The 21,688-nt window shown below is 40.5% G+C and overlaps 1 protein-coding gene and 1 long non-coding RNA gene across 2 annotated transcripts; both read left to right on the plus strand.

Annotated features, from left to right (window-relative positions):
* Positions 1–13,535: 13,535 nt before the first annotated feature.
* Positions 13,536–18,274, plus strand: LOC307029625 (uncharacterized protein; the record flags this gene model as incomplete). Its single annotated transcript, XM_079665706.1, has 3 exons — positions 13,536–13,715; positions 17,351–17,731; positions 18,216–18,274. Exons 1-3 carry the CDS (start codon positions 13,634–13,636, stop codon positions 18,272–18,274), a joined length of 522 nt encoding a protein of 173 aa, XP_079521832.1. The 5' UTR covers positions 13,536–13,633.
* Positions 18,275–18,323: 49 nt separating this feature from the next.
* LOC307029561 lies at positions 18,324–20,037 on the plus strand. Its single transcript, XR_013805402.1, has 3 exons — positions 18,324–18,404; positions 18,694–18,736; positions 19,934–20,037. It is a non-coding gene; the product is annotated as an uncharacterized lncRNA (long non-coding RNA).
* Positions 20,038–21,688: the final 1,651 nt, after the last annotated feature.

Here is a 21,688-nt window from a genome sequence, read left to right on the forward strand (position 1 = left end):
TTTAGCTGTAAGGACAGGTACCATATCATTGTCTTCAAAGGCTTTGTCTATGTCGTCACACGTTTTGGCATATCCTTCGATGTAATGGCAACCGATACTAGAATAGAGATCCTCCAACAGTCTTTTAATACATGCTCTGGCACTGTCGCCAATTGGGGCAATTCCGTAGTATCGTGCTTTTTCTCTCATTATATTGAAGCAAAGCTCTGCCATTGCTTTTTGTATTTGTTCAACACATTCGCAGCAGTCGGTTAGTGGTAGATGATCTATAAGATTATTATGATCCGGTAATGGGTCTACAACACCATCCTCTATAGTTAGTTGACATTTCTTCACTTTGTTCCTTTTTCTTTTCACCTTCCTTCTTTTTGTCTTTTTCGTTTTCCGTCCTAGGGTCCCTTTTCTTTTCATTCGCATTCTGCGTTTGCTTTTCATTTTTCTTCTCCTTTTCATTTTGCTTTTTCTTTTTCTTCGGTTTTCTTTACTTTTGATTTTCTTATCTGCTAAATGTCGTTTGCGATCTTGGCGAGTGGTATGAGATATATTGTTTCTATAGAGGTTATATATAATACCATCTTTTAAAGAAAATATATTCTTCATATGTCATGTTATCATAGTCCTCTTTTGTCCTAAAGACCTTACATGGATATGATATAGAGGAGAGCTCTTCTTCGGGAACATCCTCTCCCCAACTTTGTAACATCCATTCATTAACCCCATATCCGTTATCCTGGTGATAATAAGGGTAGGTTAAATCAGACTTGTTTTTTCTCAGATCCATGGCTAGTTTTCAACGGTCGTCTTAGTGGGGTCCTTCGTTTTAGATGATTTGCTGAGTGGGGTGGGACTTATTGCGTTGAGTGGGGGGAGTCATCTGTAGAATTGAGAGTTTTTTCACCAGTATAATGTCCCTTTCTGTTTGACTCTTTTTAAAAAGTTATTTTTCATCTATCATTTTCAACCAAGCAGCAAGAGGTCAAATTTAAGAATAAGTAATCAGTGTTTCCCCTAGGATGGAGTCATAGCAGTGGTGCTAAGGCACGTGGGCCCAGCATAATGTGAGCGCGGAGCGCGTGGAATCTTTTAGTGTGTGCGTGTGCGAAGTGCGCCCCGCCAATTTGTTTCTATGTACGAGAAAGGCTCTTGAGGCCTAGCACCAGGGCCGGTTCTAGACAATTTGCTGCCCTAGGTGAGACTTTAGGCGAGATTTTATGTGTAAAGAATAAATGAAAAATCTTTACAAAAGACAAATACACTGCAAAAACAGAAACTTATTGACATAGGTAATAGACGTCAAAATGGCTTCAAATGTATTCAGTATTGTATGAACATGTTTGAATTGGGGGGTGGACGTCACATCCTCTAGGGGGGTCCGGGGGTATGCCCGTAAAATGCTTCAATCTGGTGCACTTTGAGCACACAATTACTAGAAACTTGTTCTAAAAAAAGATCGGTTTACATTTTACTAATCAAATAAGTATGTGAACGTAACCAATAATCTACCATAGCCAATAACAAATAAATGTAGCTTATTTTATTTGTGTTGTTCATTCATATCTTATTTTAGCTAGTTAACATTTATTTATTTATGCATATTTTTGTATCACTCCAACTTTAAACAATATCTTTGGTTAACTGTCCTACAGTATACATTGGAATGATTTCAAACCTGTTTTTATTTATCCTAATAATTATAAAGGAGTGCCTTTGAAATATGTGTTTACATAATTTGTGGTCAAAACGTTTGAGACCCACTGAGATAACTTAGACTAAAATTAATTATCTAAATACTCAGAGAGTCGTTAACCTCACTGAGCCTCTCAGTCTGACAGGAGAGCTCTCCTCCACCCTGGTTGTAGAAACATCTACTTCTTATATCCATTAGCGCAGCTAGCACCAGATTCTAATAACAACAGCGCCGGTACCGGTGCCCCCTCTCCCTTGCTCGCTCTCTCGCTACCACGCTCGCACTTTGGCTGTGAGCTGCGGGCGCCTGATAAGCCAACATCCCCCACTTTCATCACTTACAGCGCCCACCAAATTAAGGGCAAATTAAACGTGTAACCGGGGTGAAAATTGTGTTACATTTACTTAATTATGAATGTTGTTACATCAAGGCCGAACATTTGGATGAGCGCCAACGGTCAAAAATGTTTTTGCCCTCCCAGAGCTACCAGCACAGCGCCCCCCAGATCTGGTGCCCTAGGCGACCGCCTGTGTCGCCTATGCCAGTAACACAAATACTACAAATCCACGTAACAAACAATCAAAAATGAAAAAGGGTCGCCACTTATTATTTTAAGAAAAGAAAAAAAGTAAAGAAACTTCTTTTTTTTCTTTTTTTTTGGGTACCTGGCTGGCGCCCCCTAGCAGCGGCGCTCATATTTCAGCAGCGGCGGTGCGCCGCCACTATTTGTATATAGGGGAAACACTGAGTAATAGTTTGTCACGAATTTACGGGGAATAGTCAGAGCGCGATGTCACATCTTAAAGGCAGCTTGAACTTGTTTGTAAAACGGACAGCACGTCAGTTTCAAGAAAAGATGACACCGTGTTTATGCATGACATGCAAAATATATTGAAGCCCTACAACCACAACAAAAAAAAAAGGTACAAGTATATTGTGTTAAAAATATGGCAAAAAGTCGTAATATTGTATAATGTATTGTTTCATCGAAACAGTGTTAAAATCACAAACTTGCCATTTAGAGTCGCAGTCTTTTAAAAAAATTCTGTTTTGTTAAGAGCCACCAAAACATAGTAAACATTGCAATTATTCCCAAAACAAACTGGGAATGGGGACATCGATTACATATTTTAATGTTTAATTTTCTTCAGGGCCACCGTAGTGCACATTGATGAACACTTTAAAACAAAAATAATGCTTACAAGTGTAAATGAGTCGGATTTTAGCTTTGAGCTAATTTCCATCTGTAGTCCCGTCACATACAGCATATAAGAACATGACATTTATATATATTTAGACAGCAAAAATAAATACATGATATGCAGAAAGAGCATGAGCAGCATACAAGCATTTACCACATGGCAGTACAATGTAGCAGCTATGATATATAAAGTGCAAGATAAGATAAAAAGCGCTACATAAAAGTGCAAGAGGAGATACCCCTGTCTTAAAGTGCATTTATTCAGTCTGTTTGTTGCTCAACCATTCTTTAAGTTGACCTTTAAAACTATTGAGAGTCGGACAATCCCGTATCTCAGTTGGGGGGCTATTCCACAATGAGCTGCCTTTAATGGAGAGGACATTTTGTCCAAAGGTGGTCCGTCTGTGGTGGACTTCACAGTCTCCTCTGGTTTCTGACCTAGTGCTGCGTCCAGTGTGTTTTCTGTGGATAAATTCCCCCAAGGGGAGGGGGTCCAGCCCATGTAAATATTATAAAAAAAAAACACATACTTTTAAAAGACTTAAAATTGTCAAAAACTCAAGAAATTGTGATTTTCAAGGATGGTACAGTGGTGGTATGACTGTGGCTTTCTGTCAAACACCTGGATAGCTCTCTTGAACAGCTGTCCTATGGGTTTCAGGTGTGTGGCACAAGCAAACGACCAGTTTGTAAAAGAGTATTCAATGTGGGATAGAATCATACAGTGGAGGTATGACTTTGCAGCATTGACAGTTAAGAAAAGGTCTGTTTTTGTTTAAAATGTTGCAAGTTGAATTTAATGGTATTGTATACTTTCTGGATATGTTTCTTAAAAGTCAAGTGCGAGTCCAATATGACACTCCCTGTTCAAGATACTTGAACTGGGAGATAGTTCTATTTCTGCTCCATTTAAAAATACATTGGATCCTTCGATTTTGATTGATCGTTTACTGAACATCGTCGTTTGCATCAACATGCATACTGTTTTTGTTGTACTCATACTGTCAATATGCAGATTGTGTTATAAATAGCCAATTTAAATGCTAATGTCGTCTTTATTCTACATCCATTACAAATTTGTGCAATCAACTACTTCATTATGATAAGTTGTCTACAGCCACTTTAAATGCAATCAAATGTATATTTCTAAGTGCTTACAACTTAAAAAATCTTTACGTACAAATGACTTTATATTGAATATATTTCTGTACCCAGTGTTGAACAGGACCCAAACCTTTGAGAGATGAAAAAGGACAAATCTGCTTAATCAACTGCCAAGTAGTCAAGTCTGAATTTGTGTCTGTTCATTTGTAAAACGTAGAATTTGGTTTCTTTTTAATGGCCTAGGTGGATTTTGGCTTTTTTCTCTTGCCAAGATACTTTTAGACACACTTTGAGGTATGCAAAACCTTAAAACTAGAACACTGATGGCTGGCTTACGCTGCAAACTTCATCAGCTTTTAGCAAGAGAGTAAGTATATAAAACGTTATTTTGTATATTTTACACATCAGCAGAAACAGAGAGAGATGGCAGGAAGGGGGGGAGACAGTCTCCCCCACCTTTACAGACACTGTGTTTTAGAGAGAACAAATACAAGTGTAAGGTAAGTGTTTTTAAATTACATCCCCCCTCTGTCTAGTGATAAGATGGCAGGAAGGGGGAGGAGGGGGCAGGGCCAGGCTCACACAGTCATCCCGCTGTCTGTTGAAGAAGGAAAGTGGTAACATACATCAATACTATTTTTAATTATTATGTTTATGGTGGGCTTTTCTTTAGGGGCTAAAATAAGATTTGATGTAGCCCCGGTCCACAGCAGGAGTTAGGGAAGACCGTCACACACACACACACACACACACACACACACACACACACACACACACACACACACACACACACACACACACACACACACACACACACACACACACACACACACACACACAACACACACATACACACACACACACACACACACACACACACACACACACACACACACACTGTTGGGGCAGAACGTCTGCTCCGCGCCGTTCCTATATGAGCGGGTTCTCAAAAGAAGGAAAAATTCAAAGCAGCCAGGATAAGGGTTAAACAATAATCTGCTTTAATGGCGAAAACATACAATACATCACCCAATCACCTAATCACCTAATCACGAAGCACTCTGCAGAGTACTCCGGGCTCAGGTTCTACCACCGTGTGAGACACGTCTCAGGAACGGCCAGTCAAAAACAAGAGCGCAGAGCAACAAAATGATCACAACATTTATACACAGGTGGGGAGGAGTTTTGTCGCTTGATCTTCCCTAGCTATTTGTTATTGGCGAGTTCACTTCTGAGCGAGCTAGCCAGTGAGTTGGCAGTGTTCCATTCGTCGGTTTCCCTTCTGGGCGGGATTCCATCTGTTGCTTCTGTGCGCGTGTGTGTGTGTGTGTGTTTGTCCCTCTGCCCTTAGGAAGATCCCCCAATCAATGATTTGGAGTCATGACAGAGGACTCTTTGACAGGACACATACTCATTCCCCCTAAACATCTTCAACACACAAAAACATCCTATCATGTATCTTTAACAGAAGTTAATTGTTCTTGTCGCTTAATGGCTTCTGTGAACTTCCTTTCACCTTGAAGTCAACTTACTAGGAATGAATACATTTTATTGATAAGCTCAAAAGGACCTTTATCTCGTTTACTGCTGGGTGACCCAAGTCTCAAGGCCTCTTTTGGGGTCTTTAGGAGATAAATCATTAATTCTACAAGACTTTAACTACCTTATATCAGAAAATGTATCTGGGAATTCCCCTGTTAATTGCAAGGACTATTGATAATTAACAGAAAGACCCTAGGGGCCTCTTCTTGGTATCTGCTAGGCAGAAGTCACTCAATGCAGAAATCACAAATTTAACACACATTCTATATAAGGTGACATTAAAATGAATATACCAGATTGAACTTTCCTGCCATAACACGTTACTTTAATACTTCAAATAATTCAAATAATACTTCAATTCACACACACACACACACACACACACACACACACACACACACACACACACACACACACACACACACACACACACACACACACACACACACACACACACACACACACACACACACACAAACACACACACACACACACACACACACACACACACACACAAACACACACACACACACACACACACACACACACACACACACTTGGGGGTGGGCCCACCTGTCAGTTTTTATGCATACTAATGTGATTGAAACAGCATTTTTTATTTATTTTTTTATTATACACCATAAGGCGCAACAGTGGGGGCTTTTCACACCTGTGAATACACATCACCCCCCTCCTATCGACGGATCTCACACCTACTTGGGATATCACACCTACTTGAGATCTCACACCTCGATGAAAGGGGAGGCGGGACTTAGCTCATTTGCACAATTGGGGGAGGTGTGAACTGTCACTTTTTTATGCATACTAATGAGACGAAAGCGGGATGAATATAACTACTCACATGAAATGTGTTCTTTTGATGCGGCATGCCTTATCAGTCCTTTATCAGTCTGTAATGCGTGTTTCCAGTCACAAAGACCTTTGACAGTAAAAGCCACATCAGATGAAGACGTATTTACTTTAAACTGTCTACAGGGGAAACAAAAGGCTGCGTCTGCTTTTAACGAATATTCAAGCCATGGCCTGTTGTAGTACCATGCAGTGGCAAAAGTGCGCTTCTTTCCAGAAAACAATCTTCCTGGATAACGATCCAGTTTCACCTGGTTGGGTTTATTAACCCCAAGATCATCTGGGGCGGTTGGTCTTTGAGCGGTTGCTGAACCAAAAGTAGCCTACCTGTTGATGTGCTGCAAGGTAGCGTCTGTAGTGGAGCCACCGGCACGGAGGAGGAGGATGCTGGCGGGTGTGGTACAGGGTGTGTGGCAACGCAGGTGGTGATGGTAGGGGCACAAGGAGCTGTGCCTTGGAGGACAGCGTTGGTGGCGGGCGCATTGATGAGTCAAGGATTGGGCTCGCTAACTCAGCTCCGGGGTTTGCCGAGGTCAAGCTTGTGACATTAAGGCGTGCTGCTTCAACGGCAGGTGCAGGGTCGCCAGCAGCACCATCGGCTGCACTTCTTTCATCGCTATTTCTTTTAATAAATCCTTAGACCTTTTAAGACAATTTCTGATGTCCATTTTGTCATTCAAACAGAGATGGGAGTCTACAGAATGCACAATAAACAAATCCAGGATAGGCGGCAGAGTGTGACGCTGTGATTGGTCTAAATGTGGACGAATCACAAAACACAACACATTAATTTTTTTTAATTTTTTTTACTATCTGACATCACATACATCGTAGCATAAAAGTTCACCGTTTATTTATAATTAAAACAATTAAATAAATAAAAAATATAAATGTTATAAATAATATAAAACGTGTTTATTGGGGGAGGGCAGGAATGTCAAATGGGAGGGCCTTCCCTGGCCCTCCCACGGCGCCGGGCATGTGAGGGTGGAAAGTTGCATTGGGGTAACAGGGGAAAACCGGGATAGGGGCTGTGAGGTGAAGGGGGGGGGAGCCAGGAGGGGAGATGGGGAGTGCTGCTGAGGAGGTCAGGTTTCTATAAATGCTGTCGATTTTGGATTGAAAGAATGAGAGTAAAAAATTGCACTGTGCGGTTGTGAAGGATGGGGTGGTGTTGTCACAGGGTTTAAAGAGTGTGCTGATGGTGGAGAACAAAGCCTTGGGGTTGCTGGAGCCGGAGTGTATCAGTTGTGAGTAGTGGTTGGACCGGGCTGCTTTGAGTGCGTTATTGTACTGTTGTAGGTAGGCATGGTGATGAACTGTTACAGTGGTTTTCTTGTGAAGGCTTTCCAGTTGGCGTTTTTATTTTATTTTGCCGGAGTTCGGGGGTGTACCAGGGAGCTGAATGTGTGTTTTTTTGGGGGGCCAGTTCATTAAGACAGGAGGAGAGGGTGGTGTTGTAGTAGTCCACCAGTTGACACGGATTGTCAGGCGGGAGGGAAGGCAGACATCTTGCAGGTAATGCAGGCTGAGAGTGCTGAGGAAGACAGGGATTTGAGGTTTGTGAAGGTTATTGTGCGCTTGTGTTTTTGGATAGGGATGGGGATATTAATGTCCATGGTGATGGCCAGGTGATCGGAGATGTGAAGGTTGAGGCTGGATAGGTGATGGGTGGTGAGACGAGTAGACTAGGTCCAGGATGTGTCCACAGCTGTGTGTGGGGAAGTTGATGTGTTGTGTAAAGTTGAAGCATTGTAGAGTTTCCAGAAATTCAGTGGCATATTTACTGGTCGGGTCATCAATGTGGATATTGAAATCCCCTACGAGGATGTTACGTCCCAACTAGGGGAAGAGGAATGCAACAAACACCAGTATGTAATTGGTAATAATTATAAATGGCTTTATTACAGAACCGGGTAAAACAAAATGGAAGGCACACAGCCTGAACAAACAAAAGGGCCAAAAGGGCACAGGTTGATAACCAAACAAAAGGAGGACTCTAAAAAAGGAGTCTAATGGCATACAGGGAAAATAAATACTAATATAAAGAACGAAACAAAACCTCACTTTAAAAGTGGTACAACTAACCAAAGAATCTGTACAAAACACAGCTAAACTAAAGGCAACAGTCACACAATACTTACCACTCTAAACACTATCTAAACACAGACCACACAAGTTAACCACAGAACAAAGAGCAAGTAGCGAGAGGCGTCTGTTCACTCAACAGATCCTCCAGAGTGGTGATAGTCCGCGGCCCTTGTACTCCTCCCCAGCAGGTGTGTGCCGGCTGTGCGCTGCGATTGGATGACGTCAATCCAATCACCATCTTCAGAGGCGGACCAGAGGATGGGCAGCCAATGACGTCAGGGCTACTGCGCAGCTTATTTACATATTACACGCACAGCTGAAAACACTCACAGGCAGATTACTGAGCAGGCAGAAACAGCGACCGTAACACCCCCCCCCCCCTTAAGACACAAACCCACAGCTTTGTGAACCAAACACACTAACAAACTCCAAATAACACACATTAAGATCACACACTCAACCTGGACAAAGCATCGGCCAACGAATTCTCTGCGCCCTTTAATGACGGGTGTCTAATATCGTAGTCCCGCACAATCAGAGCCCATTGCATGAGACGCTGCTTGTGCTTGGACACGCTGGGGCAGAATATCAAGGGATCATAACAGCACACCACAATTGGCCAAAGGCTGCGTCCAACATCAATCTTAAGATGTTGTATAGCTAACACCAACACCAGGTTTCGATAAACTAGCTGACGCTCTTGGGTTACCGGGAGTGTCGAGAAGTCTAGAGGCTTGTCTGAGCCGGCGTGTTGTGCTGGTCTCATGACATCCTCACGAGGGGGAGCCACCATTTCTGGCTTCTCCTCAGACACAGCCTTATCTGGAAGCACCGACACAATCACAGGATCAGACAATGGGACATCAGAAACACTTTTACTCGCCTGTGCATGTGTATGGGTGATCAGGCCAATACCGTTTGGCGGGGACATATTCTGCCGCTGTTCTTTACGCTTCAGAGCTGCGCAGTTGGCGATGACATGTCCAGGTTTGTGACAGTAAAAGCACTCTCTCTCCTCTCTGGTTACATTATACACATTCAACGGTTCAGTAGGTGGTGCGACTAAAACACGGCGGGATCTGTCAGTAAAGACAGGGGAAAACACAGATTTATGCGTTAACACATACTCATCGGCTAACACAGCAGCAGCAGAGAGGGTATTTACTTTTTGCTCATTTAAGTAAACAACTATGTGCTCAGGTACACTTTTTTTAAACTCCTCCAACATGATCAATTCCCTCAGAGAAGAATAATCGGTAGCATTACATGAAGCAATCCACTTAGCAAAACACATTCCCTTTTTCCTAGCGAACTCTACGTGCGTTTGATCCAACCTGATCTCACCAGAATGCGTGACTCCTCCACGACTCCTTAACACCACGCAAACAACCCCAATGTAAAGTGAATGAGGCTCGTTTGTCGTGGTGCACACACGCATTTCTACAACGTCCTGCAGTGAGCTTTTTATTCTATAAAATGTTTTAAAAATCTACTTTATAGCTTGTAGTAACTCACGGGAGGCTTCTTTTATTTTATTTGTATTCATAATAATTTGTATTTCTCGTCAGAATGTATTATGGTGCATTATTTACCAATGTTTGTTCTCAAAAAACGGTGCATTTTTATTACATTTGTTATTTTTTAAGGAAGACCAGAGCTTCAGCTGTGTCAAATAGATTGTTCCCTTTAGTTTACGTTATTTAAAAGACAATTACATTCATATTTGATCATTAATAGTAATAATAATCATTTTTTTTATAACAACGATAAACCAGAAGAAGATGCCGTCGTTACCATGGCAACGTTATGTCGCGCTTGACTGCAGTGACGTAGCCACGTGACGTTGCCCACGATCACGTCACTTTTCATTCATTTAATCTCACAACGGACTACAGTAAGTATCTAAAATCAAGGGGAGTTTATTTCTTTAAAGAGCAACTTCCAGGTTAAAGAAACCTGTGAATAAATGTGTAGGAAAATGATGAATACACTAGATTTTCAAAAAGATATACAGAAATATACACTACAGTGACATCTGGCGTAGTTTTTGTAAGAAAGGTTCACTTCCGCATAAAAAAGCCTCGGCACGTGGTCTCCTGCGTGTGACGTAACACGGGGGACACAAGGGGGAGAGCGGCCGGTGTAACGTGTTAATAAACATGGATCCCAATGCTAGTTTCGACACAGAAGACACAGAAGAAGTTGAACATGAATATTCGAATGCATATGACGGACCACAACCTTATAATTATGAGCCTGCTAGGCGTCCAAGAGACCAGGAGCAGCCAAGGATTAGAACAAATAACGGCCATCGGAGAGAAATGGAGCTGTGGTGTGAGGAGAACCAGTGGAGAACTGGGCAGCTATCTTGGTGAGTGACCGGCGTTAGCTACAGAATGTTAGCTAACGTCACATCACAACATTGTAAAGCTAACTATCATATATCAGGCTATAACTAACGTAGCATTGATAATATAGTAACGTTACTGGCAGGACTGTTGATACTGATCCATAACAGAAACTAATGCGCAAGTATCAGCCGTATCTTGCGTTACCTAATGCAACTCCACACTACGGTGCTGTGTACCGGAGGAGAGACGCGAGATACGGCTGATACTTGACGATCTGGCGGAGAAAGGTTGTGGAGCCTCCGTTGATATGTTGTTGTAAATGGCTTGATGGAAAGCAGGTGTGTAGTCGGGGAGGGTGCACAGCTGATTGCAGCAGGTGAGTGGAGGTTGAGCCGGGAGCCAGGAGTGACCGCCACCACGCACACACAAACAACACAGACAGGGCGAAACAAACAAACACAAAGGAGAAGGCTGGAGCAGTACAGCCACCACAGCGTTACCTAATGCAACTCCACACTATGTCTTACGGTGCCGTGTACCGGAGGGGAGAGAGAGAGAGCAGCGAAGGGGGGGGGGAGAGAGAAGTAATACGGTTTCCTGATAAAGCTGTGGAGAGTATGTGCTGCAGGGAGGTCGATGCACAACGCACCCAGGAACGAACGCTAGCTCCGGTCCTTTTTACTGTGGACTCGATGTCCTGACAGGCTGGTATTTGTGCAACCTTTCCATCTGAATTCCTGCCCTTATGTCTCGTAAAACATATCAATTCCTGCATTCACTTTTTTAATTGTAATTTTCAAGCAAGTTTAAGCATAAATGTAGAAAAGATAAAAATCTGCAAGATGCTCTTTAAAACACGAAATGATATTGCTTTTATTTATTCCACTGTAGCACAGTCTCTATAGCGTTTCATTCCTGGATATTATGTTGAGTTTTGTAGTGTGTTTAGCTTTTACGATAGGTTACGCGCAAGCTAGCGGCCACGTTCAGCTAGCCTCCGGCTTTCCGGTCAAAGTTTGTAGCTGGATAGCATTTATAGTTTATACAGCTAAATTACATTCGCTTTCCCCGGCACAGTTGGATAGTGGATGTACCTGATAGAAAAATATGTTGAAATGCTTGTATTTGTCCATGTGTTGTAAAGACAGCTTTCAACACAGAGTTGTAATAGTGGAATCGGCGATGGAGTGGAGCAAAAATGTGGACCTGGAGTTTTTCCAGAGGATTTGACTGGCCAGTGGGGACATTGGGATTGTTACATTGTAGAATTAAAATATATAGTAGAAGATATAAGATATATAAATTATACTAAATTATTATAGAGTAATGCACAGATTAATTATTATTGCACTCTCTTCATTTTGTGTATTGTTTGTATATTGTGTCTGTATTGTTTGTATGCCATGTCCCTCATAATATAAGAATATGCACAGTATAAATTATACTAAATTATTATTGCATAATATAGTAATGCACAGATGTTACTGTTATTCTAAATAATCCTAATCATGTTTTTATTTTTCCTGTTTTACAGCTTCTTTACAACTCTATATCACCAACACACACATATCCACACACACACACATATAAAACCAACGGCACTTTTAAGAGCCATTCTCTCTCTCACTGTCTCTCTTTTTATCACTCTTTCACTTTCTCTTTCAATCACTCTCTCACCTTCTCTTTTTCAATCACTCTCTCTCACTTTCTCTTTTAATCACTCACTTTCTCACTCCTACAAATGGCTGGAGGGTCCCAAAAAAAGAACTGCCCAAGCTGTAGGCAAAGTATTTACTGCGGTAATAAAATCTGCCCAGTATGTAACCATACACAGCCTAAAAATGTGAGACTGAAAAAGAAAATAGAACAATTCCAAAGCCAGCAACAGCAGTGGTTGTCATCAATGACAAAAAACCGAATCAAGTCCCACGTTATTGATGACGCCGCCATTCTGGAATGTAGTTTACAGAATTATCTCATTCACCAAAAGTGTGGAAAGTAGTTTTATTACTTTGTCAGAGGATTATAAATTCACATCCACAGTATTAATTGTATCATTAAAGGTAGGGTATGTAAGTTTGAGAAACCAGCTCGAGTGCGCTAGAATTTGAAAATACACAGCCGTAAAAAATCTGCCACTTCCTTACAGAGCTCCTCCTCCAACACACACGAACGCGCACATGACCAATGAGGGCACGAGATAAGTTTGTGCTCAGATGGAAGGCTGACAGGCAGGTAGGCCATCCAGTTATTTTAGCCGGGCCGGCTAAAATGATTGGTCGTGCTCTTTACAGTACTACGGCTTCCACAGATGAATTTTTTTTAATGGACTTTTTGTCAAAACACTTCGGATATTCATAGCTATCGGGATGTTAAGAGCATTCCATGGAATATAACAAAAAGTGTATCTCGAGCCGGTTTCTCAAACTTACATACCCTACCTTTAATGAGAATATAATTCATGATTAATGATTTTCAAACTGAATTAACTATGTGTAGGAAGTTTAGGAAATCCCAAATGTATTCAACAAAACATTATGAACAAATCATTGTTTTTATTATGATGCCAGGATATTAGTGTAGATGATTTATTTGGATGCTACTTCAGGGCAAGCTTGCAGATAAATTCAAATGTAAACAACAGTTTTGTGTATTTATCTAATTGATCTCTCTACCTCTCAACAATTACTTTCCCAGCTGGAGAAGTTGCATGCCCTTGGCTTGAAGCCCCTGCTGCTGTTGGCGTATCCCCCTACTAAGAGGGTGGCATCTAAAACAAAGGTGTTGATGCCCACGCATGCCCAGCTGACCACATACGCCAAGACATGCCTCGAAAATGTGGAGGTCATCTACAATCTGATGGTTGCAGGTGAGATTGCATTTATTTAATAACCATCTGCACGAGTCACTCATGCATATATTGACTATCTGTTATACAATGCGTGGTGTTGATTTGTCCTGTTTATTTCAAAGCAACAAAGAGAGTCATTTTAAAGATCTGGGGTCTCATTTATAACTGTTATGTATGCACAAAACAGGGCTTGAAAGAGGTGTATGCCACTTCCCATGCAAAAGTTGTAATCTATATATATTTTTTAATTGACAGAAAATTATGGTGACAGGGGAAATTGTCTATGCAGATGGTGAGGTGGTGAATTGAAGCCAGATTGTATAAATACATGTTATAAGCATCATTATACATATAATAAAGCCTCTCACATATTTAATTTCAGTAACTATCACACGTTTCTTAAAGATCCTACATTCAAACCATCAGTGTTATTTGTGCATATGCTTGTAAGCCATAACTAATTCCATGAGCATCTTTCAATTGTAAAAGAAGTAAGCCAACTCAAATCTCAAATCAAATTCCACTTAGTATTTCATCGGCACTGTCTCGCCATCACATTCCCCACCGTCGGAGCGCAGAGGAGATGGTTGAAACAGTATAGTACTGACACTCGTGGTCAGTTGTGGAGCTGATGAAAAAAATCCAAGATAACATGAAATAGCAGTAAACAATAGCAGAACAGATGCAAGTACCAGACTGTGTCTCCAATGCGTTCTGTGGTGCACAAAGAGCGCACTGAAGACACTTCGGCCCCCACACACGTCTTCTCAAGTGACCTGACCCAGCACATCTTTCCCACCTACACATATGGATAGAAAAGTCTAGAAATAAAGCCAGTGACAGCTTTCGCACAATCTCACATATGAGTTTTAATTATATTGCAGGCCAAAACTTAAATAAATACATTTAGTTCACTTGTCAAACTTCCATTTTCCAATGATAACCCAGTGTGGGGGATACCATTGACTTTTGCAAATATTGAAGCGATCAGTTTGATTGCTGTAAACATTTATAAACATTTATAAACATACTCAATCAATTTGACTTTTTTTTACAGTTTAGGTAGATTAGGGTTGCCTTTTTTTGCATGTTTTGCACATTGGCCGAATTTCATATTTTATAATGTATGTGTGTGTATTCCATGTTCCTGTTTTCAAACATTCAATATCCAAAGGTGTTATTGTCATATGCACAGCTACAGCGTAGTTGTTGCCAATGACAATCTTAACCCCCAGGCTCCTCCAACAATGCAGCATACAAACAGTGCAAGAAGAAACTAGTCCAACAACGTAGGTACAAAACTAACATGCAGGAATAAGTCAAATATATACATCTAAAATAGAATAAGATGAAACAGAAAGTAAAATGAAATACTAATATGGGGAGTAGGGATGTGCATCTCGATCACTGAGGCCGATGCGATGCGCATCTCGATACGTTGCCAACGATACGATACATTTGAAACACCAAGCGATGCGATACGATACGATTCACCCCTGTTGCGATACAGTTCGATACGATTTGATTCAACATTATGCGATACGGGGCGATACGGGGCGATACGATGCGATTCAACACGATGCAAAATAATGATACTTCATTATGGTATGACAGAGGATTTTAGTTTTATTCTTTATATTAAGCAAATCATACATTAACAAAAAAGTGCTTTACATATTTGGTTCTCTCTACTAGCACTGCACATCCCATCATGCTGTTTATTTTTTACCTTTTTTACCTTAAAAAACTCTCCAGAGTACAATTCTATAACACCTCACAGTTAAACAATTTAAGGATGCATTGCCTATGATTAACAATGTGCTAATAACAACTACCATAGTGCAATGCCCATACAGCTGCCAGCCTGATGTGCTTAACACTCATCCAAAGGCTAACTCACCAGTGAGCAGAAAGCAGTGGTTTCTATAGGAACAATAAAGAATACAAATAACCTTTCACAAACAGCTCTTTCTTAACTGCTTACAGTACGGAAGACATTTAAACTATTATTGGCCGTCACAGGCTGCTGTAAACTAAACACCACTCTCTCTGCCAGAACACCTCACTGAGTGATTTCACTCATATGTCTAACTTTCAGGTTTCTCTTTTCAGCCGCAGCCATGTCGCCTCATGTGCGTCGCTAAATTCCTCGTACTACTAAAGCGGCACGGCATCGTTTACAATTTGCGAGCGATTTTTCAAGTTGACCGTCTTTCTTGAAAAATCCGAAGTGTTGCCAAACGTTTGATTTGTAATTATTTTTCGGTACACTGTGTTTCTCTTTCTCTTCGACTTCCGTGTGTGTTGATAACTGAGACTCTCGGCCTCCATACTGCGAAGCAATAATCAGAGATCATCTCTACTGAGTGCTGACAGGATGAGGGGATATTCATTCCAGAATTGGAGGACATTTCATGTCCCCCATATAAAAAATCTAATAATCCATGCCCAAAATGCTAAAACATGCACTTGTTGTGTTAAACATACTTGTCTTGAGACAAAATGTGTATAAAATTGTAGAAAAAGTGGTTTCAAAATATTATTTAAATTATCAAATAGCTCTCGAACATCCCCTAAAATGGCATTTTTCTCTTGTCCCCGCTTCTTGGTGACCAACTTGCATGTCAAATATAACATTTAAAATAGGGATTTTATTTACTTTTTTTGGTATTATTCTATTGATATATGTCTCTTGTAATGGTAAAAATCTATTTGTTAAATCATAAACATATTTTAAATAACAGTAATTTTGCACAGAAGGTGTGTCCCTCAACATGCGTTCAACCCTGTTACCCAAACCTTTTTAGATTGGCACAGGAAGTGAAAAAACTGTAACTCAGATGACATAGTGGAAGTGACATCAGCAAGCCCTGTGCTAGTGCCATGGGTAGACCAAAACTAAGTCCTCTCTTTTATTTTTCATATTTTTACAATCTTTTCAGTCGTAAAAGAGTGTGGCACTCTGACCCACTCAACCCTGTTACTGATATTATCAGAATAAAGCATATTAATTTCAAAGTTATCTTTCTTGCATTAGATATCAAAGTTTGTCATTGCCTTGGAAAGTAGCATTACATGCTACATCTAGCAATAATTCCTGAGGTTAAAGCTCAAATTAGCATTGATTTTCAACCCTGTTACTTTCAACGCTGTTACTATAATTAGAGTAACAGGGGTAATTCTTCATTGGAAAATATACATTTGATGCCAAGCTGGGCAAATCACTTTTTTTGATGATTTATTATCTGTTTTTCCTAAATACAAAAAAATTATAAAATAAAAGGTTCATTTTTCAAAAATGTTGGTGTCTAAATTGTCCTCCAATTCTGGAATGACCCGGATGAATCGTTTTTTTACCAAGGCAAAGACGCTACAATCGATGCATCGCGAGTTCAACCCAAACTGTAGCCGATGTACAGTCTTTCAACCGGTGCACTCGCATCTTGAACGTTTATGCCTGTGCACCGATGCGAATCGGTGAATCTTAACATCCCTAATGGGGAGGCATGAATGAAATGGTTGTATAAACAGATGTGGATATGTATAAATATATATGAACAGATAACTAACCAATGCAACATTTTGGTATTATATATAATAAATAAATAAATATGTTGGCTTTTAAACAGATTTGTACTGCAAACCCTTTGTAGGTTGGACAACACTCAACCCAGATCAAGAAGAGACCCCTGACACACCAACACCACCCCAAGACCCACCCAACCCAACCGATAGCTATATGTTACATTTGGTGCCATGTGATCAGCAAACAGGGGAAACAGCAGACCCACCACCACACCAGGCTCCCATCACCCACCCACCATCACACCAGGCGCCCATCACCCACCCACCATCACACCAGGCTCCCATCACCCACCCACCATCACACCAGGTGCCCATCACCCACCCACCACCACACCAGGCTCCCATCACCCACCCACCACCACACCAGGCTCCCATCACCCACCCACCATCACACCAGGAACCATCCCCACCAAAGCGGCAGCAACGTAAAAGAACCATCAAAATGAAAGGTATGTTTAGCTTGTATTCTACTCATTTAGATGCCACATAAGCATCAGTAAGTTAATGTTGCGATTTTTGTAGACGTTCCAAACATTGATTTATTAAAGGCCGGACTCATATTTGCCTTCAAATGTTATGCATGGATGCTATATTAATGTTTAGCACACATGCACATTTTGGAGTTAAAACAAAGACACAACAGAGTAACCTGTATGTATGTTGTCTGATAAGCTGAAGTCTCATTCATTAAAACCTTTCTATACTTTATAATTGAATGGAAAGCTTGCACATCCTTGCTTAATGTAATATAGTGCTACAGAGCCCAAGTCCCAGTGTAATGAATATAAGACTAAAACATATCCACTCAGTAGCAAGCAATGTAAGATGTAATCAGTCCATTAGCAGACACAGCAACATCCCGAAGGAATGGCAGAGAAGCTAAGATTTTGAATAAAACCATGTGTAGACTCTGAAACTTCTGTGATTTCTCAGTCGGAAACACTAAATGTGCTTATGTCACGCAGTGGAAATGTTTGTGCATTCTGAGTTGAGCCCAATACAAAACGTACTTTACCTGTTCTGCACATTTGTGCAAATGTATTCCATACAATTACAGATTGCGCTCACAACCAACTCGAGGTCTTCCCTGTCCGCAAAATACTAAGGACAAGGAACCGGAAGGTAGGATAATGATTACCTGGATGACAGTGTTTGCTGTTGGAGAACTTTTCTGAATGTGTATAGTAATTACTTTATCTTACCTTGAAGGAATGCTGTTGTCCAATTCACAATATTAAGCTATTTGTGTAAACATCCTGTAAATCCCTCTAGTCTGTCAGATGTCTTTTTTCATGACTATTTTTTTAAATATATGCAAACTATTTGAACAATACATATATTATAAGTACTTGTGAAAGTACAACGTTCAAATAACATACAGATGTACAATGTCTTTGTCTGCCTGCCACAGGGGGGACGGAGCACCTTTACCAGTGGGAGCCCTGCACCATTTGGTATGTTAATTTGCTTTTGTACAATTACATCTATGTGTGCTGTTAACATTTGTGGTAATTGTTGGCACGCCATTATCTTAGGTGGCATTTGTTTAAAAAAAATGCAAAAAGTTCTGCTGTCTGTACCACCAGCTATACACAAGTTCATTAATCTACAGATGTGCAAATTAACAACAGTGACAATCAAGTGGTGAAATCGTAAACTACAACAAAGGGTAATATATCAGTACCCTATTATTGGGCAGATCAAATTGTAACGTAACAAACGCATCATGATATAATTTCCCCAAGGGGATCTATAGACTGTTTGTTATCTATCAAATGCTATTTGATCCCTTATCTTGGAATACAATGTGCCTGTTGGAGTAGTTATTATTCACTTGAAAGGTTCTGCTGTAAGGCTCTAGGGATGCAATGATTTTACATTTTATGTGTACTTATAATTTGAGGTTTTATAGGATTTTTCCACAACATTTTGGCATTTTCAGCCGCTGTGCCTATTTACCTTTATTAACCCGATTAACCAGTTTTCCATATTTGTCAAGGAGCAACAGTTGCTGTAAGGAACCTTAACGTACCATAATGTAGTTGTTTAGAGAGTGAGAACAAAAACACTCAGTGTAGCTGAACTGTTAAAAGTGACATTGGTTAAAGGTGGAGTAGGTAAGTTTGAGAAACCGGCTTGAGATACACTTTTTTTATATTCCATGGAATGCTCTTAACATCCCGATAGCAATGAATATCTGAAGTGCTTTGACAAAAAATCCATACAAAAATATAATCTCTGGAAGCCGTAGTACTGTAAAAAGCACGACCAATCATCTGAGCCGGCCCGGCTAAAGTAACTGGAGGGCCTACCTGCCTGTCAGCCTTCCATCTGTGCACAAGCTTATCTCGTGCCCTCATTGGTCATGTGCGCGTTCGTGTGTGTTGGAGGAGGGGCTCTGTAAGGAAGTGGCAGATTTTTTCCTGCTGTGTGTTTTCAAATCCTAGCGCACTCAAGCCGGTTTCTCAAACTTACATACCCTACCTTTAATCGCTGCATCCATACACTGGAATACCAAATACTTCATACAACACTGCACTTGTCTTCCAAAGTTTATAAAAATGTTACAGTAGCCTAATGAAAATCGATTGAATGTGTATTACTGCTCACTAATTCTTCTTCACCCTCCCTTTATTTTATTTTTTTCTCAGTGGTATGTCCTGGCCTCCATCCTGGCAAGCAGCCTGATTCCCACCCCATGCAAATCCCAATGCAATGCACATAAAAATGATTTAGTGTTTGTATGTAATTAAAGTGCAACAGTTTAACAACTGCAACAGACTTACATTTTTTTTAATTGAAGGATCCCTGAATGCATTGTTTTATGGCCACTGGCAATTAATTTCACGGGTGAATTGCATATTGATGTAAAATGAAGCTCAGCGCAAGTTCTTTCAGGAAGACTGGGTATATATATATATATATATATATATATATATATATATATATACATTCACTACGCAGCTGCATATAATCAGCTCATCACAGTCATTCTCTTTAACATATTACATTTCACCTCATTCTCCAGCAGCCAATCACCGTGCTAGAGCCAAACTTTAAAATGGCAGTCAGCTGTTATTGCAGGTGTTCATGCTGCCGCCCGCCTCCTCCCCATCCACCTCCTTTCATTGCATCCAGTGCCAGGAGAGCTAATCCAAAGACCTCATCACACCTCCTCTTCATCCCATCTCCTCATCAAATCCAGATCTTCAGCATCATCACCAGTGTCTAGACCCCGGGGGGTTCCCTATACAGTATGCTCACGGCTGCATTTCCCCCTTTAGATGTACCATTTCAGGATCGGGGTCTAATCGCCAAAGACTTAACATTTATCGTATGGCATGTGTCAATAAATGTTCTTTAAACAAAATGAAGTCTCTCCTGATTGAAATACACAGAAGCAGCCCACAAGGGGTCCTTGAGATGATAGTACATTATTGAAAACATTAATAACAGAATGCTTAATGCACAAAACATCAAGAAATAAGTAGCCAATGCTTCAATCCTTTGAGAATACACTGTTTGTAGTCTATTTTAATTTAATAATAGATTACATTTATAAAGCGCTTTTCCTGGTGCTCAAAGCGCTTATAAGCAAGTAAAACAAAATAACAACAAAAGTAGAAAGTGCTAAGCTAGGTGGAATAAAGGCAAGGGGTTAGTTGATTAGGAGTTGAAGGCAAGAGTGAAAAGGTGAGTTTTGAGGGAATGTGTGTAATCGGATCTATGGGAGTCCGGCTGTTTCCGCACGGACATTGTAGTTAGCCGGACTCCCTGTTTCCTGTGAAATCTGGAAAAGTTTTTTAAAAATAAAAGAATACTTTATTCCGAGTTTGCTTGCTTTTCTCTTTGGAGGTCATGACATAATGGCATTATAATACACGGTTCGGCTGCATTAAATATTACACATCTGCCGTACTTCTGTATTTATAGAGCCCTGATGAGAAGGTTTCTGGACAAACAGTAAGAACTGCCCCCAAAACTGAAAAGGTGACGTGAATCATAAATATGTCAGCAATTAAACAACATCTTAGATTTTATTTTCAAGCAATACGTCTCCTTTCAGTATCAACACTAATTCGGCTGACTTTTATATTTGATCCAATTGGTAGATAGGCGATATTTACACCATAACGGTGCACAGCTGATAGAAAGCAAGCCTAGTGGTTGAAGCACGTTATTGAATTTTAATATTTGTATTATTAGATATTAATAGGAGAGACAGACAGACAAACTAATAAGTGAGAATGTGTTGGTTTGTTACAATCAGAGGCACATTTAGCAAATATGGCAGTAGCCATCGATCATCGTAAGATAAGATATACTTTATTGATCCCAAGTTGGACATTTTTTCGTTACAGCAGCATGTGTAACAGTTGTAAATATGCAGTGGTGTTTATTTGTAA

The sequence above is a fragment of the Notothenia rossii genome (genome assembly GCF_949606895.1).
Source record: "Notothenia rossii genome assembly, chromosome: 2".
NCBI lineage: Eukaryota > Metazoa > Chordata > Actinopteri > Perciformes > Nototheniidae > Notothenia > Notothenia rossii.